Source organism: Perca flavescens, chromosome 19 (genome assembly GCF_004354835.1).
Source record: "Perca flavescens isolate YP-PL-M2 chromosome 19, PFLA_1.0, whole genome shotgun sequence".
Lineage (NCBI taxonomy): Eukaryota > Metazoa > Chordata > Actinopteri > Perciformes > Percidae > Perca > Perca flavescens.
In genome coordinates, this window is record NC_041349.1 from 3,643,075 (window position 1) to 3,668,014 (window position 24,940).

General features: G+C 40.4%; 4 protein-coding genes across 6 annotated transcripts in view; 2 read left to right on the forward strand and 2 right to left on the reverse strand.

Moving 5' to 3' along the window:
• LOC114574042 (nephronectin) overlaps window positions 1-1,683 on the reverse strand; it is a 23,195-nt gene extending 21,512 nt beyond the window's left edge. For both annotated transcript variants that reach the window (XM_028606331.1, XM_028606330.1), the window contains exon 1: window positions 1,407-1,683. In XM_028606331.1, coding sequence (XP_028462132.1) covers window positions 1,407-1,483 — 77 coding nt within the window. In that variant the 5' untranslated portion in view covers window positions 1,484-1,683. The remainder of the gene's footprint in view (window positions 1-1,406) is intronic.
• LOC114546119 (high affinity immunoglobulin gamma Fc receptor I-like) overlaps window positions 1-24,940 on the forward strand; it is a 136,842-nt gene that overhangs the window by 28,553 nt on the left and 83,349 nt on the right. The window lies entirely within an intron of this gene.
• LOC114545279 (coxsackievirus and adenovirus receptor homolog) lies at window positions 7,029-10,727 on the reverse strand. The gene is made up of 2 exons (XM_028563574.1): window positions 10,647-10,727; window positions 7,029-7,512 (listed from the first exon to the last, which is right to left on the reverse strand). The coding sequence occupies exons 1-2, from the start codon at window positions 10,693-10,695 to the stop codon at window positions 7,142-7,144; spliced, it is 420 nt and encodes a 139-aa protein (XP_028419375.1). The 5' UTR covers window positions 10,696-10,727; the 3' UTR covers window positions 7,029-7,141.
• On the forward strand, window positions 11,358-24,512 carry LOC114574068 (low affinity immunoglobulin gamma Fc region receptor II-like). 2 transcript variants are annotated; one of them, XM_028606371.1, is made up of 8 exons: window positions 11,358-11,544; window positions 13,850-14,110; window positions 14,190-14,447; window positions 15,049-15,273; window positions 15,560-15,649; window positions 20,315-20,410; window positions 21,353-21,448; window positions 23,577-24,512. In XM_028606371.1, the coding sequence occupies exons 1-8, from the start codon at window positions 11,514-11,516 to the stop codon at window positions 23,624-23,626; spliced, it is 1,107 nt and encodes a 368-aa protein (XP_028462172.1). In that variant the 5' UTR covers window positions 11,358-11,513; the 3' UTR covers window positions 23,627-24,512. The 2 variants fall into 2 exon arrangements, with proteins under 2 accessions (XP_028462172.1, XP_028462173.1); XM_028606372.1 differs by lacking the exon at window positions 21,353-21,448.

Genomic DNA, 24,940 nt, shown 5'->3' on the forward strand with positions numbered 1-24,940 from the left:
TGTCGCCTTATTTCCTAATTTCTGTCACTTCTTTGTCGCCTTTTTCGACCCTTTTTTCACTTCTTTGTTGCCTTTTTTCAACCTTTTAAGTTTTTTTTTTCGCCTTTTTGGACCCTTTTTTCAACCTTTTTGTCACTTCTTTGTTGCCTTTTTTCAACCTTTTTGTCACCTTTTTTTCGACCTTTTTGTCACTTCTTTATCGCCTTTTTGGACCCTTATTGTCACCTTTTTTCCTCATTTTTGTCACTTCTTTGTCGCCTTTTTTCCACCTATTTGTCGCCTTTTTTCCTTGATTTTGTCACTTCTTTGTCGCCTTTTTGACCCTTTTTTTTACTCTTTTGTCGCCTTTTCTTTAACCGTTTTTGTCATCTTTTTTTCAAACCTTTTGTGGCCTTTTTGGAGGGTTTTGTCGGTTAAATGTTTGGTGTCTGGCTTGTATGGGGCCAGTAAAAGCTAACTCCAGGCGAGTGATTAAAAAGCCTTAACGTTGAACCCTGTTCCCTTGTCTTGTGCAGCGAGGCTTTGGATCAGACCGGCTGAGGTCTGAGAGAGTCACGTCTCCAGTTTCCAGACGCCTGTCTCAACATGAAATCCATCAGGAACTCCCTCTACATACTTCCTCTCTCTCACAGAAACTCTTCTCTCACACAGCGCTGGCACAAGTAGTCACATTACTGCAGTAGAAGTACCAGACTGTACACATACTCTGTTACAGTAGAAGTACTAATACCAGACTGTAAGTCTGGAAGTATAATCAGGAAAATGTAGTTAAAGCATTAAAAGTAAAGCACGTAGTGTTTTCCAGAACATGTTTTCTTTGTGAATATGACAATAAACTTTGAGTTGAAATGCAACCACCGATTGTCTTCCTGGTCAATTAATGTGGGGATGATTTCCTGGATGAATGGGTGAGTTGTTGACCTTTTTGTCGCCTTTTTTCGACCCATTTGTCGCTATTTTTCCACCTATTTGTCGACTTATTTCGCTATTTGTCGCCTTTTTTTCAACATTTTTTCGCCTTTTTTCGACCCATTTGTGGCCTTTTTTTTACCTTTTTGTGGCCTTTTTTTCGACCTATTTGTCCTTTTTTTCGACCTATTTGTCGCCTTTTTTTCGACCTATTTGTCGCCCAATATTAGGCACATATTGTTGCTTTATAAGTCTGTTTTGGCAGCAGAACAACATCATTATTAAGGATAGAATTAGTTTAAAATATCATGAAGCAAGTTAAAGTCACAATAAAATCACTTTTTTAGAACTTAAAGTACTACGTTTTTAAAAAGTTACAATAAATTCAACATGTAGAAGCGCAAACACGCTGTTAAACGATGCCAACATTTATCAATATTACAGAGTCATTGGGTTTGATTTTTGGTTAAGAAACTGTAAAAAAAAGTTAAAGAAACCTGTTGTAGTCCTCGTGCTGAGCCCGGCTCCGCGGACAGAACCAGAACAGCAGAACCAGGCCAACCCGGGTCAGCATTCTCCGCCTTTAACCCAGGACACGTGTACATCCAGGGTAGTCCACTAACGGTGGTCCGACCGGGCGAAAAACAACCTAAAACAAGCTAATTTCAAGCTAAAAACAAGCTAATATCAAGCTTTATTTATAAAACAAGCTAAAAACAAGCTAATATCAAGCTTAAAAACCAAAAACAAGCTAAAAACAATCTAATATCAAGCTTAAAAACCGAAAACAAGGCTAAAAACAAGCTAATATCAAGCTTAAAACAACTAAACACAAGCTAAAAACAAGCTTACAAACCAAAAACAAGCTAATATCAAGCTTTAAAACTGAAAACAAGCTAAAAACAATCTAATATCAAGCTTAAAACAACTAAACACAAGCTAAAAACAAGCTTACAAACCGAAAACAAGCTAATATCAAGCTTAAAATCCAAAAAAACAAGCTATAAACAAGCTAATATCAAGCTTAAAACAACTAAACACAAGCTAAAAACAAGCTTAAAAACCGAAAACAAGCTAATATCAAGCTTAAAACACAACAAAAAACGAGCAAATATCAAGCTAAAATCAAGCCAATATCCACTTTTGAAAACGGTAACCACGGTAACCACGGAGGGGGGCGATACAGTTAACGGGAGGGAACACTTTTCGACAAGGGGACAGACTTCAACACAACACCTGTCGGTACTGGTATCAACGGCTAAATGTCTCTAAAGTCGAGACATGTTGTGAAAAAAAAGCAGAAACGAAGCTACCAGAGGGTTAAACATTATATCTGTAGCCGTTAAAACGTCCGGTTGTTTAAATAAAGCTGCGAAAAGACGTTAAATCCTTGTGTAAAATGAGATGTTAAAGTAGGAAGAGTTACGGTACGAAGCGTTCTCGTCGCGTCAGCAGCTCTGAAGGATCGCTGGAGAAAAGTCAAAAGTGTGTCAGGCTCGCGCACTCCGAGATCGGTAGTTATGAATTGGACGTTGGTGTCGCGTGTCGGGGTGGGAGGTAGACAGAGACAGAGAGAGAGAGAGGGAGAGAGACAGAGGTAGAGAGAGGAGGTGTGTCGTCTACTTTTCTTGTCATCTCCCCACACACAGAGTGAGAGAGACACACACACACACTGACATACACACACATAGCGAGAGACATGCACAAACAGACAGAAAAAAAGAAAAAAGACACGCGCACACACACATAGACAGAGACACACAGACACACACGCACGCACGCACAGAGAGACACGCAAACACACACTCAAACACACAGACACACACACACGCACGCACAGAGAGACACGCAAACACACATACACACGCACGCACAGAGAGACACTCAAACACACACACACACAGACACACACACGCACGCACAGAGAGAGACACTCCAACACACACACACACACCACCCCCCCCTCTGAGTGTTGACTGTAAACAGCTCGAGTATAATATAATATTATAATAGTATATAGTATATAATAATATAATATAATATTATAATAGTACTGTATATAGTATATAATAATATAATATATTATAATATTATAATATTATAATAGTATATAGTATATAATAATATTATATTATATTATAATAGTATAGATATTATATTATATTATAATAGTATAGACTATATAATAATATAATATAGTATTATAATATTATATTATAATATTATATAGTCCATGTCAGTTACCATTCTGACTAGTGAGAATATCATTTTGACCTGGAGAAATGCTATTGATATAATAACTGGAATTACACATATGAATGTGTTTCCTTTAAATGTTGAAACTGCAATAGTCCACACCCTCCCTCCTGCTCGTTCCTCTCTCTCTCTCTCTCTCTCTCTCTCTCTCTCTCTCTCTCTCTTCCTCTCTTCTTCTGGTTCCCTCCCCTTCTTCATCTAACAGACATTGTCCATGCAGTTGGTCAAACATAATATCACGTTTTTAACTGAAAAAGTTGAATACATCACTTATTTATCACAAAACCAATACTGTCAAATACATTTAAATATCTTACATAATATTTATACATAACATCCTAGTTAAACATTATTCACACTTTCATAAATCCTGTCTCATCATCAAAATAAACTGAAATGTGGATTATTGTAAATATAAATGAATATAAATACATGAAATAAAATAAAGTCTACATGAATCCTTTCATAATAAAGTCTGATATTTACCAGAAGTTGCTGCAGACAGAAGAAACAACAGGAGCATTAATGGAGCCAACCTGTCATCTTTCTCTCCTTCCCTGTTCTCTCCATCTCTTGATCTGTTTCTACACCACTGCTGCTGGACTCTTTCAAGCATGTGCAGCTGACCATTAAACAACAATAAAACATACAGACGTGCTCAAATGTGTCGGTACCCTTACAGCTCGCTGAAATAATGCTTCATTCCTCCTGAAAAGTGATGACATTGAAAGCTATTTTATCATGTGTACTTGCATGCCTTTGGTATGTCATAGAATAAAGCAAAGAAGCTGTGAAAAGAGATGAATTATTGCTTATTCTACAAATATATTCTAAAATGGCCTGGACACATTTGTTGGTATCTACACTCTCTCTCTCACACACACACACACACACACACACACACACACACACTGCAGGCCTCTCATGCTCATACACCCCTATACAACATTCATGTGGATTTTTGATTTAATGTCTTTAATTTTATTGTCCATATTAATTATGTGGATTAGTTATTTTATCATCCTGTTAATGATGTATGTGTATGTTGTGTGTGATGTTTTTAAGATACTGAAGTATCTATCTATCTATCTATCCATCTATCCATCTATCCATCTATCTATCTATACAGAGTAATATCTGAACAACAGCGCCTCTCTGTGGCCACTTTGGTTCATTACATCAGAGGGAGAGACACAGGAGGTCAAAGGTCACTCTGTGTGTGTGTGTGTGTGTGTGTGTGTGTGTGTGTGTGTGTGTGTGTGTGTGTGTGTGTGTGTGTGTGTGTGTGTGTATCTATCTAGAGGCGTTTAATTTAATTTTACTCACTTTTATTATACATTTCATTTATTCGGAAATCCCCAGTCTTGTGTTGCTTTTACTTTTTAAAGTAGTTTTTTTAAAATCTGTCATTTTACTTTTCAGTATGTTTGGTTTAAAGTATATATTTTTTTTTTTTTTTTTTTTTTTTTCTGATGCCATGGTACTATGCTCACAAGTATGTGGTAATATTTCACTACCTCGTGTATAAATAAACCAACAGATCATCAAAAAGTTCCTCTCTACTCTGAGTACATCTGACATGTACAAAAACACATCTGGAACAACCAGTTACACACTGAAATACACTACGGTCACACACAGAGCATGGGTGGGTGGGTGTGTGTATTGCATGATTAAAATATGTTGTGTATATGAATGCACACATACATATATATGTGTGTATGTGTTGGTATTTGTTCTAATAAATATTAATCACAGATTACCTTCCATGTCAAACATTAAAACCTTTGAACTTGAGTCATTGTGTTTTATGTATTTAAAGTAAAAGTAGTTTGAGTGTTGTTCCCTAACCTCTCCTCTCACAGCCCCCCAGGAATGAAATGATGAAACCAGTGTGAGAGAGTTTCTCTAAATCCTGGAGACATGTTGGACAAAGGTGTCTTCAGCTGAGACCAGAGACCCTCCATCAGATCCAGGTCTTAGTCTCTCAGGATCACATCCTCCCCCCAGTCTCTGATCCTCCTCTACACAGTTAACATATTCATATATTAATATACACACACACACACACACACACACACACACACACACACACACACACACACACACACACACACACACACACACACACACACACACACACACACACACACACACACACACACACACACAGAGGGGTTGATATTTGGAGCGGCTTTGTGTTCAAAGTATAGAAAACACACAACAATGAATGTAGAAAAGTAACAACTCTGAATCCAAATGTAGAAAAAAGAAATATTTATTAAAACAAGCTAAAAATGTTAAACAGTTTAAGGCTGAATCTCTCTTAGTCTGACCCTCGTCTGGGTCCAATCTGCCATGGGTAACCCTACAGAGCTCAGAGCTCTCAGACTCATCAGGTACACAAACCCCTCCACCACGACAAGGTGGAGATTCACGGAGGGGACATGATTTATCAGCATCTGCCGATAGCGACAGTAGCTACAATATTCACAATGTCATCAACTCCTCAGTTTAACCCATCCAAGGTTAGTTGGTTTTAAATCATTAGCTGGAAGAAAGCAGGCAGCATGAGGCTTTATATGGCCAGGCAGAAAACAAGCATTTAAAATGACCCTCCATATAAACAGTGTTTCCCACACGTAGACTAATGCGTGGCGGTGCGCCTCACTATCAACACGGGACGCCGCACATTGTGTTTCGTTACGTTTTTGTTTTTTTTCAAAACGCTATTTAAAATATGTTCTTCTTCATAGAGATGATCAGATACCATTTTTTGCTTCCCGATACCTGAACTTGCGTATCGGCCGATACCGAGTACCGATCCGATACCAGAGTGTCATATATTTCATTATGTTTTAACAGCTGTATACTACTATCTCTGTATGGATGTGATATGATTTCTATCTTTGCTGTCGGTCTGGCTCAGGTTAAACTCTTTGTGAAACATGAACAAACTCTCTTTTATTCTCCAGTTTGACAGTCAGTGATAACGGAAAAAGAACATAAATAAACTACTTTAACGTAGATTTTCTTCAGGGCTTTATTACGTGGTATCGGATCGGTGCATAAACTCCAGTACTTCCCGATACCGATACCAGCGTTTTAGGCAGTATCGGAGCAGATACCGGTATCGGACCATCTCTACTTCTTCATTTCCTTTCCCTGCTCTCCTCCGTCGCTCTGTCACTTGGGTCACACACACACACACACACACACACACACACACACTTTTGGACAACATAGGGAACGAAACGGGAGCGTGATGGGATTTGAGAGTCTTTCTCTCAGGATTTTGCAGGACGGGGGGCGGGCAGTCCCATGATCGGGACGTGACGGGAGCGTCAGTTTATTCCCTTGTCATCCTCTAAGGAGGACCAGCCTGAACCGGAGGTAACACCCCCGCCACAAATTGCTCCTAGTCTGTGGGAAACACTGTAAAATGTACAATTATCAAAAAACCCAAACAGAAGACATGTTGAAGAGCTCTCTACACCCGATTAGAAGATATCTGGTGGGTGCTCCGTCTGCTGATATTTACAAATAAAGAAAGATTTTCTGTTAGAACAGACCAAACAGATCAGTACATGACCTCACACCCACAGCAGTAATGAGACTCATGTTGGACATACAGCACATGAGAACACAGTCAGGTGTAAAGAGCTCTGGGAGATGTCAGATGAACTAACCGGCTGATGCATCATCATCATCATCATCAGCAGCAGGTTGTCCTGATCTCTAGTTCTTACGTCTTTTATACATCAGGACACCAACCACTGCAGCAGCTACAAGAACCAGAACACCTGCTGCCAGTCCAACGATGAGGCCTACAGGAGAGGAGTTTCCATCCTCAGGACCTGAAGATAATAAAACATATGAGTCAGTAGATGTGTGGATAGTGGAGCAGCTTTCATCCTCTCTGATGTTAGAAACTGCAGCTACAACCTGATACTCAGAAAAACTCACTGAGAGAGACTCACTCACCTGCTGGCTCTGGAACCTGCAGACGGATGATTCTCATTGGATCAGAGTCTCTGATTGATCGCCTTCTACGTCTTGAACCAGCTGATGCAACTCGACACTCGTATGTCCCGTTGTCGATGCTGCTCACATTCTTCAGAGTTAAAGACACGTCTCCGTCCTTCAGATCTCTGTCCACCAGCTCCACCCTGTCCTTAAAGGATGGATGCTGGTGGGTTGGATCCAGGTGTCCATCGATAGTTAAGAGGACATACTCTGGTGGCTCCAGGTCAGGTCTGGTCCACTCTACAGCTCTGATGAAGGAATCAGCAGCCCGACATGGCAGAATGACATCATCTCCAGGGTCCACTGTTACCACAATCAGGTCTGAAAAACAATAATAAATAGAGGTGGGAATCACCAGAGGCCTCACGATATTCATGTCACGATACGATATCATTGCGATTTTAAACATATTGTAATGTCCCGCGAGATATTGCAATTTATAAAATGTTTCCCAATTTCAAATTATGTTCCCAAAAGGAAACCTTGTCAACATCTGTTTTATCTCAAAAGATACATTTCTGTTTGTTCATCTCACTTAAACGTACAATTATGTAACTTTCTGCCGCTAGGGGTCTCTCAACCAAAACAATGGACGGTAAAACTGGACTTTTGATGACGTTGGGAAGTTGCGTGGAATTATGGGAGTTTTTAGTGTTAAGTACCTTCGCTGCAGGTTAGAATGCGTCAGTTCACGGACGAGTTTACCCATTCAAGTTTATTCACGTTACGTTTAGTAACGTTTATTCATGTTATTGTAATAAAATAGTTGCAGTTTCCCCAACACACGTTTTTCTTGATTAGATTTTGCCAGCAAGCTAACAGTAGCCAGCAGCTAAAACACAAAATATTTCACATATCAATGTCACCTGTTGGATGGTTTCAACACCGGGGTGGACGGGGTTTGTTGTAACGCTAGCTAGCTACTAAACGAGGCTGAGAGACGGGTGTGGGTGGGGGATTGTCGGTGAAATCTCCGCGATAGCGAGCGAGGACGGTCGATGCCTAGTGTGCAGCAGCAGAACATCTCCCAGCTGCCCCGAATTATCTCCCCTTCACTCTTCAGTAATCTTAACTTTTCGTTTTGGTGCTTAACCCCCCTTTTGTCGGGTTAATTTAGCTAACCGTGAAGACAGCTAAACGCGAAGGGGGGAGAAATTCGGCACATACACCGGTAGCGCTACGGAGATGTAGCTAGCTAGCTACCGCTATGGACGTTGCCGCTGTTGTGACTCGGTGCTGGGTCTGATATAGTCTGTTTCCCTACGTTTAATTAAACTGCTGTTAGCGTCTGGCCGGGGGGGGTTGCTGTAATGGAAGTAGCTGGCTGATAGCTGACTGGGGGCTAACGGTAACTAGCTAGCTATATGTCCCGGGGCTGTTGTCAGCTGTCATCCCGACTGAGTCTCTCTGTGCCGGGGGAGTGAGGCAGACAGACCGGGGTGTGCTAGCTGGCTAAATTAGCATTAGATTAATCGTCTATCTATAAAGCTAATGTTAACGTTACTAGTGAAGTTATTTGTGGGTTAGCTCAGTCCTGTTAGCTGTGGTCGAAACAGTCACACTAAAATAACTATTAGCATGTTGAACGATGTTGTAACCTCATAATGTTACCCACAAAGCTTTAGCATCAACATTAGCACATTGTAGTAATGTCAAGCTGGTACTGATAGTGAACTTTCAAAATAAATAAGGTCTCTGTTGTATTACTGTGATAAAAAGTGGGATGTAATTAATCACAAAATGATGCTGTATGGCAAAAAAAAGCAGTATTACGGTTACAAGTACTTTTTTTCTGTGACATTGTATGATTTACAATTACTCCTGAACGTATCATCTTGGTGCCAGTGTTCTGACGGAAGTTAGAGTAACTGGAGGATGAAAGGTTATATGACGCCACTGACGGGCGACTAAAGGAAACGTGCCGTGCCTGAAAATAAAATAACAGATTTCTCTGGCTTTGACATTTGGTGGAAACATTTGGGATAGTGTAAGAACACAACTCATAAAAATATATTACATAGGTATGGTCATTTTTAGACATTTTAAAGCAGAAAGGTTACATATTGTACCTTTAAATGTTAGTGCTACAAAATCAGATTGACAAACTGACAACAACACACATAATAAAAGATCGATACTTGCTCTGTATCGATACAGTATTGCCACGAAAAATATTGCGATACTATACTGTATCGATTTTTTCCCCCCACCCCTAATAATAAACTACTATTAATAATAAGAAGTCGTGTTGTTCCAACAGCTGTCTCCAGGTGTGTCCCTGCAGAAGGTCTCTGTAGAGTCTCACCTGATGGAGACGTTCACTGATCTGTCCCAACTGCAGAGACATCACAGGAGACTTTATTACCACGAGGTCAACAGCTGTTGTTGAGACACATGAAGCTGATCAACTTCTAATCAATAGTTCAGGTCTTATCATCTCCTTAGATTAGAACAGCTGATCTGATCTCTTCCTCAGTCTGAGTCTCTAAAGCAGAACAACAGACTCCAGGGGTCCTGATGTAGGAAATGTGTTGCTGCTTGTAGCAGAGTAGTTAGTAGATCTGCTTAGAAGTGGACTTTTCCTAAAACTACATGGTCGGAAAGCGGCTTATGATATGCTCAAGGTAAAGTTAACGTTAAACAGCACTGGGCTAACCCCCGATTACGTTAGCTGTATAGATAGAAGACAAATCTAATGCTAATTTAGCCTGCTATCCCACCCTTGTTTTGCTGCGTCACTCCCCGCCGCAAAGAGACTTCAGACGGGATGAGAACGGACAACAGCCCCGGGGGCACGACACATCCACAGTTAGCCTGCAGCCTGACATTATTATTTTTATAATATACATTATTATTGACTTACAGCAATCAGATCTCAGCCAGAACTAACTCCAGCACCGGGTGATAACGGCAGTAACGTCGGGGGAACAGACCGTATCACCCCAGGCCTCCGAGTCTGGCTGGCCGCGGTGTTGTGATGAATATCTCCCCCTTTAGCGTGTAGCTGTGTTCTTTACAGTTACGTTGGACCCACAACTGGTGACTGTCTTGTGGACAAAAAGGTGAAGCAACACCCGGCAGCCATCCTATTGATGTAGCTAGCTAGCTAGGCCGCACCGGAGATACGCTGTGTCCAGCCCCGCAGATACTCTGCGAGTAGCCCCCTCCGCGAGGTAGCCAAGTCTCTCAGCAGGTGTTGGGTAATGTTACAACAACCCCCCACCCCCACGGGGCTGAAAACATCCAAAAAGTGACACTGACGTGGAATAAATTGTGATATTGTAGTTTTAGCTGCTGGCTAATGTTAGCTTGCTCGCTAACTAGCTAGCTAATCACAAATCGCATCAAGAAAACGTAACCATATGGGGTAAACTGCAGCTATGTTACCAGAGTGACATGAATAAACATTACTAAAGTTGTCCATCAATCTTTTCACAATAACAGCTGATATTTACCAGAAGCTGCTCCAGACAGAAGGAACAACAGGAGCAGAAATGTAGCCATGAGATCTGCGTCTTGAGGCGTCGAGGATTCCCCTTATAGATGTCTGCCTGTCTGCTGTGAAGAACCATCACTGCTGGACATAGAGCCCAGTTTTGTTAAGTAATAGTAACTTGACAACTGTGTAATATCTCAATGGAAGAATCTTGGTCTCATGTTCAATTAAACCCTCTTTTTATCAGCACATTAAAGACATATCAGCATGATCACCTTCTTTCATCCAGCTCATGCAGAGACCACTCCATTAAAACCCCTTTACCTTCTTTTTCAACATGCAGGGCAGCATTAGGATTGGGCCACAGAACTACTTGGTTAGGTTTAGGAAAAGATTGTGATTTGAGTTTAATTAAGTAGGCCTACATTTGTGATTGTTTTGAACATGAAGTCATGATAATATATGAATATGTAAATAGTAGTATAGTATTGCAGGGCACCATAAAAGGTTACACTACATGTTATGGTAGGGTTAGTTTAATATACAACTCAATACAATATATGTAGTCGGAGGTCCTTGCTCGTGTCTCTTTCAGGTTAGGGGTCCTTGGTCTAAAACTCACTGAGGACCCCCCCTGAGCTAGATGACACTGAGATTCTGATAACAGCTGATCACAACCTGTTATTTTGTTCATTTTGAGGTGTGCTGTTTCAAAGGCCATCAGTTTATTTTTACCTAATATATTTCTGACGTGCAAATACACAATAAAAAAAAACTATTTCCTCAAAAACTCAACAGTGACACACGTGAAGAGGAAGGAGGAGGGCTTCACTCGGTGTGTCTGGTTAGACACTAATGTGCGGATCTCATATGACCAACATTTCAAATGGAGGAATCATCTCTACAGCTGCTGCTGGGTAAGTTCAACTTAATGTTTCTGGGTTTGTCAGTTGAAATAACAGGAATTAATAATTTAATTAATAATTGAATAGAATAATGCTATTAAAAAAGACATTTGAAAGGGCAATTCACTTCAAAATTCACTTCAAATTGAGCTGGTTGGTAAAACAATGCAAATCAGGACAGTCTCACAGCAGTTCGTGAAATGTTCACATAATTTAATCTATTGATTCGTGGACACAGACACGTTTATTTTGTGTTTTTCGTGTTGGTCAGCCCGTTTTTTAAACTAATGTATTTTAATGGGAAGCACCTTTGGTGACCACAGCACGATTCTTTCTGCCAGTCGGCTGCAGCAGAGAAGCTGGATGCAGCTTTGCTACCTATCAACATTTATTTAGATGTTACCACCTGGTACAATGCCTCTCTCCTTGTTCTTATACAAGGTTCATGTTAACTTGTCCATTGTCCCTGTTTAAATAAAATGAAATAAATGTCCTGTATTTTTGTTCCGAAGAGCGACTCCTAACCCATGCTAGCTACCGCTGATGTTAGCAACTAGCTGATAGCCCTGGCAGTTTTGGGAAACGCTAATGATGTTACATCCACGTAACAGGCTTTACAGCATACATACATACATACATCCCTCGGGTGTATCATGAGATAACACCATGGATGTATTAATAGAACACATGGTGAATTACAGCCATTAGCTGCTGGAGCTACATCCATTAGATTATTACAGCTAGCTACAGTCATAGGAGCATGCGCAGGGCGCAGTCCCGATGGTGTGCTCGCTCCGTTATGCGCTTTCATCATTTATTTTTTTCATCAAATTTTTAAAAACATGACGTTTTAAACAAGGACCCCTTTCATTGTTCAAGCTGGTAGGTTGATATACCCCGAAACAAATGATCCGCTGAAATATAGACGTTTCTTTCGCCATGCAAAGTCTATGTGAGAAGTCTTTCTGGGCCATGGGGTGCAGTACCACCGTTATCCGCTGAGCCCATGGTGGCATATAGACACAGCGCTCCTCCTGGGGGCTTGATCCTTTGGCGTCTATGGGAAATTCTCCGAACGAAGGACTCGACGTCGATGACGTAGCATCCTCCAAATTCTGGCTTCAAAGGATCCTTCCTTGACATTGAGAAACACCTAGTGACAAAGAGAGAGAGAGAGAGACAGAGACAGAGAGAGAGAGATAGTGATGGATAGACAGAGCGAGATTTAAACATCATATCCTGAATATGATCAAAACAGGATAAGCCTAATAGTCTGAATATTCATACACGCGTGATTCAAACAACATGCTAGCTCCGCCCCTGGGTTCGGCAGCGTTGATAGCAACCAGCCATTTATTGCAGAGTCATAAAACTTATCATTCTGGTTAGCCGTAGTGGATGGGTTGTTGTGAGTGAAAGATCGATGCGTGGCTGTTTTTGTGTCCAGAGTGTCCTGTTGTTGATGTCTTGTTTGACATTAAAGCTCAGACTAACCTGAGGTTGATTTCTCTTTAGTTCTGACTTCACTGCTGAGCAGCCCAACTAACCAAGGTCAGTAAACTCCTCCTGTCACATCTGGTAGACAAGACAATGGTTGGAGGAGGGAGAGTTTATGAATACATTTAAACACGAAATGCAGTTTTGGTAGTCGCAGTGAGCACAGACTGGAGAGGGAAGATAAAACTTAAGATACGATTTAAAAATAATTAAAAACCAGGGTTGATTCAAATGATGCAAGGTCTGCTAGAAAAAGAGGAAAAAATTATTCTTTTGAAGGATGGATAATAAGATGGTGATGTCAGGAGGGTTATTGAGCCAAAGTATTAATAAACAGGTCACAGCAACTTAAAAAAAGTAAGACAGTGGTAGACAGATGTAGATATTCTGCTGTGTGTAATAGCAACTTTGAGAGTTCAATTTGAAAATATGCAGAAATGGTTGGTTAGCTCATCGACTGAATTACAGAGGAGAGGATTCAGCAGTGAGCAGACAGTGAAAATACCGGAGGGTTTCTGGTTCAAGTCCCCATACGGACCAAAGTATGGTGGTGGATTGGTAGCTGGAGAGGTGTCAGTTCATCTCCTGGGCAATGCCAAGGTGCTCTCGAGCAAGGCACCGAACCCCCAACTGCTCTGGGCGCCTTTTCCGTGGGCAGCTCCCCCACTCTGACATCTCTCCGTTAGTGCATGTATAGGTACTGAGCATGTGTGTGTATTTCAGGCCTGTGTGTAATGTGTGAAAACATTGTAATTTCCCCTTGTGGGATTAACAAAGAATACATTATTACTACATTATCTTTCTGTCCTCCTCCCTCCAGCCTCTCTGACTGTGAGACCCAGCAGATCTCAGCTGTTTGAAGGACAGTCTGTCTCTCTGAGCTGTGAGGAGGACGACAGCTCTGCTGGATGGACTCTGAGGAGGAACACAACCAGAGACACCAGAGCTGAGTGTAAAGACTGGGGAATATCTGCTGGTTCTTCCTGTAACATCGACTACATGGTCCCATCGGACAGTGGAGTTTACTGGTGTGAGTCCAGAGAGGGAGCAACCAGTAACAGCATCACCATCACCTTCACTGGTAAGATCAGACTGTGGAGTCAGTATTGATGAAGCTGTGTGTGAATGGATGACATGCTGTAGTTTGTCTCTGTGTTGAGGTGGACCAGTGATCCTGCAGAGTCCTGTCCTCCCTGTGATGGAGGGAGAAGACCTCACTCTGACTTGTAAAACAAAGATGTCCTCCAACCTCCCAGCTGATTTCTATAAAGATGGCTCCTTCATCAGGACTGAGCCTACACGTAACATGACCATCCACCATGTTTCCAGGTCTGATGAAGGCCTCTACAAGTGCAACATCAGCAGTGTTGGAGAGTCTCCACCCAGCTGGGTCTCTGTCACAGGTGAGGAGGTTAAAGGTCAGTATTCATCTTTCACACCTACAGGTCGGTAGACTTTGGAGATTTGGGGGCGCCATTTTTTTATTTTATTTCAAAACATCTTTGAAATGATGATGATGTGTGGTCATGGTAGGTTATGGATGTGAAAGTTATCGTGACTTTAAACACTTCTACGTCTGTAAATTGTGTGCAAGGTGGAAACTGCAGGCTAGTTAATGCTTTGATGTTTGGGTCACTTCCTGTGTGTGTTTGATTGCGTTCTCACATGAAGTGACCGAAATCTTAAGCAACAGAGACCTCCGTATTCATCGACCAGAGTTCTGTTATTTGGTCTGCACCAGAGAATGAGCTTTCACACCGCCCCAAACCACCGGGCGTATCCAAGGAAACGCTCCAGCGTTGGGTTAACACGGTGTGGAAGCAGCCTAACACACCGTCTGATATATTAGATATTTATTCCTCTAACTAGACCGAGGGATCTCACTCAGTTACAAACATGATTAACAACATGGAAGTTAAAAGTCTAAAGCTTCACGTGAAAAGTAGGAACAGTGAAATAGCTGAGCGTGTTATCTTTTATTTCTTTCCTTTTAATTAAATATTGTTTTGTTCATTTTAGAGAAACCCACGACTACAACCTCCGCCACCTCAGACTACACCACTTCTTCCCCTCCCCCCTCCAGTCCCGGCTCCTCTCCTCGTCCCCCCGTTGTCTGGTCCACTGTTCCAGTCGGTGTCCTGGTTCTCCTGGTTCTCCTGGTTCTCCTGGTTCTCCTGGTTCTCCCGGTTCTCCTGGTTCTCCTGGTTCTCCTGCTGAGACGATGCATCCGTAGGAAACCTAAAGGTTAGTCTCAATAAGACTCATATTGCGCTGCAGTTTAAAATCTAAATTTACTGTTGATATTTTCAATTTCAGAATTGGAGTGAAGTGTTTCTTCAAGTCAAACGTCTCTTAGGATTCTCATGAATCACTTTTCTGTTGTTGACAAACCATCGTCACCACGAGGGCCCTTTAACATGCTCCGGAGCTTTTGATCCAGTCATATAATCTTCCTCATGTTTTCATCTTTACGGATCTCTCTTTAATGGATAAACTGATTGAAATGTATGTTAACTTTGGTTTATTTCAGCTGCTGAAGTAGAAGCTGGAGAAGATGACGTCACATACAGTGATGTCACAATATCACGTAACCTGCAGCAGCCAATCAGATGGAGCAGAGGTAAAGATGTTTTTACTGATTTTCAGAAGACCCTGAGGGACGGTGTGTGTTCTTGGTTTAATGTCCTGAGAGAAGGTTTGGGGAAAAGAGTATTTTATAAAATAGGGATAACTTAAAAACTAAATCAATGTTTTTAGTCCACAAAAGTCACACTGTGAGGTCTATTTTAGTAGATGATAGTGTGTTGTGCTTGTCATGAGAGGCAGGGTGTGTTGTACCATGTGGTTAACACGTCTAACACCTCTAACAGCTCTGTGGTCGTCCAGTTTCCTGTTTCCGATATCAACCCTTCAGCTAAGTGTTGGTTTGCACACATGTCACTGCAGGACACAGGACTAAACAAAGATGATATATATAAACTAGGGATCCACAGAATCCAGATTTTTGGGGTTTGGCGGAATACCGAATCCACTGGTTAAGATTCTGCCGAATCCGCAACCGAATACCAAATCCTCCTCCCATCCTCGGTCCATTAACACAGTAAACACATTAATGAAGTAAACAACATCCACAGCCTCTAAAATAGTTAAATGTAACAACTTAATGTTGAATTAACATGCCTTTTTTCACATCGTAGGAAGGCACATCGCTATCGCTAGATGAGTGACAATTTTGTTTGGCGAATTTGGGCTGACCAGTGTATGATGAAGATGAAATATTTGTTTAAAGCACTTAAATAATAAATCCATGTTGAAGAAGTTGTCTGTTGTGTACTCTTGCTAGCTTACTGAGATGAACGTGAGACGCTAGATGCAACGTGTCCGTCAAGCTTAAAGCGCCCATATTATGCTCATTTTCAGGTTCATAACTGCATTTTAAGGTTGTACCAGAATAGGTTTACATGGTTTCATTTTCAAAAAAACACCATATTTTAGTTGTACTGTACAGCTCTCTCTCACTGCTGCAGATCCTCTTTTCACCTGGTCTCTGTTTTAGCTACAGAGTGAGACCTCTTTTCTTCTTCTTCTTCTGTACTATCTTTGATTGCACTCGCACATGCTCAGTAGCTCAGATGTAGAACATGTCAGCTAGCTAACTCTAGAGACAGTCAAAGAGGCCTGTTTCTCCAACTTTGGTCAGTTCCAAGGCAGGATTAGCTGGGAGACTTCTAAATGAGGGCGCACATGTAAGTAGTTCTTTTGTAGATTATGGTGAACTTGTGTGTGTTGTAGCAGTGCTTTGCTATTGAGAACGACGTAGCATGCTAGCGTTAGCATTAGCATTAGCATGCTAACGCTAACGCTACGAGCTAACGGTTGCGGTTAGCCAGCTCATTTCGGACTGTGACGTCACAGTCCGAGCCGATTTTGAACAGCTCACTAGGAGACTGAAGGCAGGACACATTCAGAAACCAGATCTCACTCAAAACAGCATGGGTGGATTTTTTTCAAAGTTTGTATGTGTGTGGAAGCACCAGAGACACAAAATAACACCCCAAATCCCAGAAAAAGTGTTTTTTTCACAATATGGGCACTTTAAAGGTGCACGATGAGTTCCTGCATGGTCACTTCTGTCGACGTTCCAAGTAAATACAAAACAAAAGAGAGCAAGCTTGCCCCTCGACCCCCTTGTTTCCGAAACTGTCACTAACCCCCAACCCTTCCCCCAACCATCTTGTCGGTGATTGGCTGGACTGGTTTGTTGTATTTTGTTGCACAGCCTGTGCCTCTAGTGTTTGTTTGACATTTACGGCCCTGTGTTGTCTCCTGAGACTGGGCTTTTTCACAATGTATTCGGGGGGGGGAACGCAGCTAGCGGATAAAGGAGAGATGCCTACGATTTGAGACAAAAATGAAATTGCGCTGAAACCATGCAGGAACTCATAGTGCACCTTTAAGTTGTTCAATTTCTTGTGTGTAAAACTGCAACATATTGAACAGTAAATATTCACAGTAGAGTTTAGATTCTCTGCCCGAGCCCGAGCCCGACCCGACTTCGGGCCTGGACGGGCCGTTATTTTCCGCCACTATCCTCGGGCCGGGCCGGGCCTTCGATCAAGCATTTGTGTTTTTTTTTGAATCATTACTTTAGCCGAATTGGGTGGGAAGAAAGCTATGCCATAATCAGAACTAGTATCTATATTGGCTATATTTAGGCCAAAGTAACAAATGTGTCCAAAAAGTTGCACAAGTTGGACTACAGTTACAAAATGCAACATGTGTCATGCGCGGAGTCTCCTCCTCTCGCACATGCGTCACCCCGGGGATGTAAAGAAAAAAAGAAAAAACGGGAGAATTACCTTTGGGCAGGTTAGGAGGAAAGTCGGAGGTATGGAAGCAGTTTAAACAAGTCGTGGGAAGTGACATATGTGTCGGCTTTGTCGAGTGCATTAAGTGCGGCACGGTACAAACGGGGACGTGGATGATGAAGAGACACATGAAGCAGGCTCGCCGTGGCAGAAAAGATGATAGTCAGCCTTCAACCTCCTCTTCTGTTACTTCTCCAAGCATGAGGGCGAGGCAAGCCCTCACAGAGAAATACGTTGAGTTTTTTCTTCATTCAGATCCATTTGCGATCCGTTCCAGTCTGAATAAACAAACAGCTCAGTTTACATGCTTCACTCTTGTTGCATTATTCATTAAGATCATTATAAACAGATTTCTGCAGTTCAAACAACTCTAATTGTAGTTGAGAACGTCTACGGAAGAGGATTAGGGGCCACTGGTGAAAAAAATATTTGAGTTCTGACTTTATTCTCAGAATTCTGACTTTAATCTCACAATTCTGACTTTATTCTCAGAATTCTGAGATTAAAGTCAGAATTCTGAGAATAAAGTCAGAATTCTGAGATTAAAGTCAGAATTCTGAGAATAAAGTCAGAATTCTGACTTTAATCTCAGAATTCTGAGATTAAAGTCAGAATTCTGAGAATAAAGTCAGAATTCTGAGATTAAAGTCAGAATTCTGAGATTAAAGTCAGAATTCTGAGATTAAAGTCAGAATTCTGAGAATAAAGTCAGAACTCAAATATTTTTTTCACCAGTGGCCCCTAATCCTCTTCCGTAAACGTCAGTTATGACGGCCCACGGATTAAAAAAGTGTCGGATTGAAATCGGGCTCGGGCTCATAATTCCAGTTAATGTGTCGGGCCGGGCCGGGCCGGGCTCGGACACAACGTGCACGGGCTCGGGCTGGTTACGGGCATGATTTTTTGGGCCCGATCTAAGCTCCAATTCACACTAAAAGACAAGCATTTTTGGTCGTCATTCGAAGCCCTTCCACTACAAAGGCATGTTGGATGGGTGAAATTAGAAAGCTAACGTTAGCTAACGAGCAGAAGCCGAGTAGGGTTTGGTTCGCTTCTAATGTTCGCCAGAAACCCTGTCAAAAAGTCCAATATAATCTTCCTACAGAGAAAGTGCCCTTTCTAAAAATAAAAGAATTTAGGCATTTATATCCCTGTTTGCACACAGCTTTCCTGTCAAATAAATATATTTATTGAATAAATAACTTAAATATCCCTTTCCCTCTCCCCCTCTCTCTTTCCCTCTGTCTGTCTCTGTCTCTCATTCCTTCCATCTCTCTGTCTCTCTCTCTAATAATAATTGTTATCAATACATAAATGTATTTAGGTAATTCATATTCTGCCTGTGTGAAGCTTGTGAAACAAAAAGTATTTAAACTATTTGTTTTAGTCATGCTCGCCGCACCCAACACAGTGCCTAAAAAAGAAAAGGGGGATTTAGAAGGAACGAGGAGGAGCGCCAGGAAAACACCAAGAGTAGCCTATCTTAATGCATGGTTAAAACCAGGTACCAGCTGCAACACACAGAAGACACAACTCAGACCAAGAAAGTGTCAAGCTTCCACCGTAGAGAGCAGCACAGATCTCATGAGCTACAACTAGAAGACAGGAGGAGGCTTTAGAAGCTGACACAGATGATCGGAAATTAGAATTAAAGTGATATAATGCCATGTGCAAAATAAACAAATTATTGGTGAAAAAACACAGACACACCAATAACAGTATGATGTTAACATACAAAATACAGGATTTAGTGGTTTCTGGCATCAGAAATACTTTGCATAGTTCTGCTCTCAGTTGAATAGGTGGCCCTAATGTGGCCCAGGACACATTTTATGTCTTCATTGTTAAGAATGTGGACACATGCTTCCTAAACCACCTCCAAATGTGGTTTTTAAATTCTGATCTCAGTGCCCCCCGAGTGTTTTCAGCTGTACTTAGAGCTGTCCTCTTGTGATCTGATCACTCAGGTCTGATCTTAAAGCCAGTTGGTAACGGGGTGCAAGAGGCATAAATCTCTCGCTCAAGCTGTCAAGTTTGTGTTAGGCAAAGATATTGATGGCGCCATAACAAAGACTAGTTCAGTCTCTCTGGGAAATAGGCACATTTTTACATTATTTCAAGTGTTAATAACCAAGTGTTTGTGTGTTGACACCGTGAGTTGTTCCTTCTGCGTCAACATGTCTCTAAAAAAGATCAGCTCTGTGAGCGTGAAGTCCATTATACATGAACAACTGGGTTTCCTTTTGAGCCCTGACATTGTACTTCTCCTTATGTAGACTTTGACACTTCTGTCTTAAAGTTATATCCTGATATTTGCTGCTAAAATGTATAAACTATTAAGTCCTTTTCTAATACTATGGAAAATAGTATTATTGATTGTAGTACAAGTTAAATAATCCATGTCATTTCTTTTCCAGAGAGTGATTCAGTGGAAATCTACTCCGGAGTGAGAACAACATACGTCAGTTATGGAGAAATAGTGATCAAAGACAAGAAATCAAACAGGAAGAGAGGTATGGCTCCTCTTCTATGTCTCCATCACTAGAAACATCCGTAAGAGAACACGGAACATTTAAGCTGCTTACTTTCTATCAAATAATCATGAGGAAATAGTGACTTTATTTTTTAGGGACTATGTTGATTAGCGGAGTAATCCTCATCTGGTGTTCTAGTATTTGTGAATGAACTACAGTGTGTGTTAATTGTGATGAAGAAACATGTCCTCTAGTGCAAAAGGGACCATCTTTACATGAATAATATTCAGGGTGTTTTTGCTTTATTATGTATTGGTTATTCTGAAAAAGACATTGTTCCGACTAAGCTGTTTACATTGTTGATATATGAATACTCCACTAACAGCCAACACACAACCTACTGCTAAAATTACTTCATTTAACAAGCCCCCAGTTCTATGTTGAAGCTTTGGTATCATTGTTATTGAAATTTTCAGGGCCAATAAAGCCCCTTCGAATTGAATTGAGAGAGAGAGACAGAGACATATTGACTTGTTCCTCCTGTGGTCAACATGTCTCTACAAACAGCTCTGTTAGCGTGAAGTCCATTTCACATGAAACAGGTTTCTATTTTAGCCCTGACATCAGCAACAAGTGTTAAGAAGAAAAAACTGAAAAATTGTACGTCACCTTAACCAGTGGACTTTTATACTTTTATATGTTTTTATTTTATTTTCAGGGGACTCTCAGGGGCCATGTGTGTGCATTCTTGTTTTTATATCCTCTTGGGGCTTGATTTTTAAAGTGCTCATATTATGCTCATTTTCAGGTTCATAATTGTATATAGAGGTTGTAAACCTATAACATGCACGGGGAAAAAGCCAAAAAGTATAATATGAGCTCTTTAAAAGTATTACTGATTGTAGTAGGAGTTTAAATAATCAGTATACTTTTTGCATATACTGTACAGTCCTGATATTAATAATGATATTTCTTTTCCAGAGAGTGATTCTACTGCAATCTACTCCGGAGTGAGAACAACAGACGTCAGTTATGGACAAATAGTGATCAAAGACAAGAAGACAAACAGGAAGAGAGGTACAGCTGCTCTCCTATGTCCCCTAACATAACCATGTGTCATATGTTCATGCTAATTTTAAACATGTCAACTTGAACAGGTTTTTGGATATGCACAGAGTAATGAGTTTTTCTAAAAAACAATATTGAAGGAATGAAAGACAAAGGAATGAAAATGAATACTCCACTAACAAGTCCTTACCACTGGAACACTTTGAAAAACATCCTACTTTAAATGGCTGCATGAAAACTGGAATATTAGTGTAATATTCACTTTCATTATTCATTAGCCAAACAGCTTTGTCAAAATGTGGTCTTTTTAGGAATAAGGCAAAAACCGGAACATTTTGTGCATGTGAACATATTCAATTATGGGTTTTAAACAACCATGTGTGACCAGAGGAAGAAGATATATCAGGCTTTGATAGACACACAACACTTGTAAGATACATTGACTGTTGTTTTGAGTCTGAACATGAAAACAAAAACAAAACATGTAAAAAAAACATCGGTCTAATACTAAGACGACATCAGATTAAAAATCAAACAAGAATAGGAATATTCATCCTGTCTCAAAGTAAGATTTAAGTTTGAATATAAAAGAGGATACTGACTCAGAAAGATACTTTGTTTCCTGTTTACCAAACTGACCTTTAATACAACTAACAATAGCATAGAGTTTTCCACTCGTAGTGTGAAACCACAGCAGCACCTTCCTCCTGTTGATACCAGTAAACTAACAACGGGGAGGTTTCTGTCTACCGTGTCTGTGAGCAGCTTTGTGGTCGCCCAGTTTCCTGTTTCAGAAAAATGTCCTCTGCCCTGCTCTTCCTTTGTTCACATCAGGTCTAAAAACCTGCAGACATAAAGGCCATAATAACTGTAATAATAATTCTACATTAACAATAATCTTACAGCAGTATAAATATTATTATATCTAGAGAGAGATCCAGCTGCAGTCTCCTCAGCAGTGAGAGGAGCTGAAGATGTCAGTTATGGACAAATAGTGATCAAATCAAACAGGACCAGAGGTACATCTGATCTTTATTTCTCAATGCTGATCTGAGCCAGTTTCCAGTCTTTATGCTAAGCTAAGCTAATCACTCCCAACTCTGTACTGAACATTCAGAAAATATGGCTGATAATCATCCCCTCTCACTCTCAGGAATAAAGAGAATAAGAGGATTTGCTGGGAATATAATGAACTATTCCTATAAATAGATACAAAAGGACTAAAACACTGACTACGTTTACATGCACATACTCTTCTGGTTTTTGGCTTTTATTCTGAAAAAGAAAATATTCCGACTAAGTCGTTTACATGGCTACTAAAAATGTAAATGGACTCTGGGTTCAGTGTCTACCACCTGAGCCACAGCTGCCTTGAATAACATAAAGCACCAATATCCCTGTTACCATGCAGCCATTAACAGGCAGGAGGCCATGTCTCATAAACTGAGACACAGATTCTGAATGTGCTGTATACATGTCCAAAGACTGCTTCTAAAACCTCAATAATACCTACATATCTCACAGGTCTTCATCGGAAAATACTATATTCAGAAAAAAAGGCCTTACTCTGAAAACCCAAATAGAATATGATGTTTGCATGACATTACAATAGTGTAATATTTACATAGTTTATATATATATATATATATATATATATATATATATATATATATATATATATATATATATATATATATCCACAAAGACTTTTAAAATTAGTCTTGCAGTCTCTGTCTCTTCTGTTTGTCTGTTATTAAAGACATGTCTGAACTTACCGCCAAAATGAAAGCAGGAAGTTTGTTGATCTTCCTCATTTTATTTTAATTCAGTACAGTTTTAAGTATTTTAACTTCTCTTTTACATTTCTGAGAAAACAATTGTACATTTTACTATTCTATGTCTATACCATTGAGATAAAACAGCACTAATTTGTTTTGAAATGTATGCATAATATTTCCTTGACTTGTTCATGGACTGGACTATGACCTTTAACCTGCGATGGTCTTTAGGCTTAAAAAAAAACTACCGCCATCATCTAAATGTATGAAGCGAGCCAAACAAATGAGAAACTCTGTCTGTCTGCTGATGGAGTTTGTCTCCAACAGTTTCTCATAATGTTTGAACTGTTTGTGTTCAGAGTCTCCAGCAGAGCCAGAGGTCCTCTACTCCTCACTGAGGAAGACCTGAACACCATCACACCAGTCCAACCAGTGGAGTCCAGCCGGCCAATCACTGGTCCCCAGAGACCCTCACATCTACATCTGTTTGGCCCGGCATATTTTTTCGGAGATTTTAAACCTTTGCGAGCACAAAAAGGTCAGTCTGGTCATTGAATCAACTGGCTTTAGAAGTCCCAAGGTAGAGGAACAAACTGTTGGGTCAGCCATATGTTCCCACATTTCTAAGATTTTTCTAGGATTAGGGTTAAGTTTGCAATAAACAAAGAGATGGGCACACCAGATTTAGCTAAAAGCTACATTCCATCTGTAGTCCATTGCTACTGGATAATAGGTTGGGTGTAATTGGCTACCAAATTGGGAGAAAGGGGGGTAAAATCTGATACAAATTTATGAAAACTCTTTTGCAGTTGCTGCCCCGAGACTTTGGAACAAGTCACCACCTGACATTTACACCATTACAGACATCGCTCTTCTGAAATCCAAACTTAAAACTTCTTTATTTAGAATGGCTTTTAATGCACAGTAGCGTTGCAGCATTATCTCTTTCTTTCTCCTGTTTTTATGCAACAGTTTCAGATTTTACTGTATTCTATGTTTTACTCTTTTTGTTGTACGGCATGTTTTATTTTTGGTCCTTCAAGCACTTTGGATACCTGTTGATTGCTGTGAAGCACTATGAATAAATGTTGATTAATTTTAAGGCTAAATTAGCCTAATGCAGCTACAAATAGACAAACAACTCACATTTTAAGCATTTTTGCATTCTTTAGATGTGTTAAGTTCAAACAAATGCTTCTTTATTTAAAGTCATAGATTTGTTCATCTGTAAGTCTTTCATACGTTTGTTATTGAAGTTTCCTTTGCAGCAGGGGGAAATTTCAGAGTTTAGTAAATTGAAACAAATAAGACAGACTGAGACTAAAACCAAGTTGGGTTTTTGTATTTTATTAAAAAAGATATATTTGCAAATAGGAGCAACATGATTTCACAAAAGGCCTCAGCCCAGTGTGGAGTCAGTTCCTCCAATGAGTGAACAGAAACACCAGGCTTATATACATCTTCAGAGTGACAACACACACACACTTGGATTATTATGACGCTACAATTTTGACAGGCAATCTGATACACATGAAGACAATCAGATGAATACAAGAGACCTCTTGGAGTCATCTCACCTCCTCCTCCCTGTATGACTTTCACCCCCCCGTTACATCTTAACTGGCATGGGAAAACATGAGATAGTTTTAGGGTGACCTTGTACGTTTATCGGTTCAGGCAAACAGCTCACATAATGTTCCAGACTGGATATCTCACAAAGTTA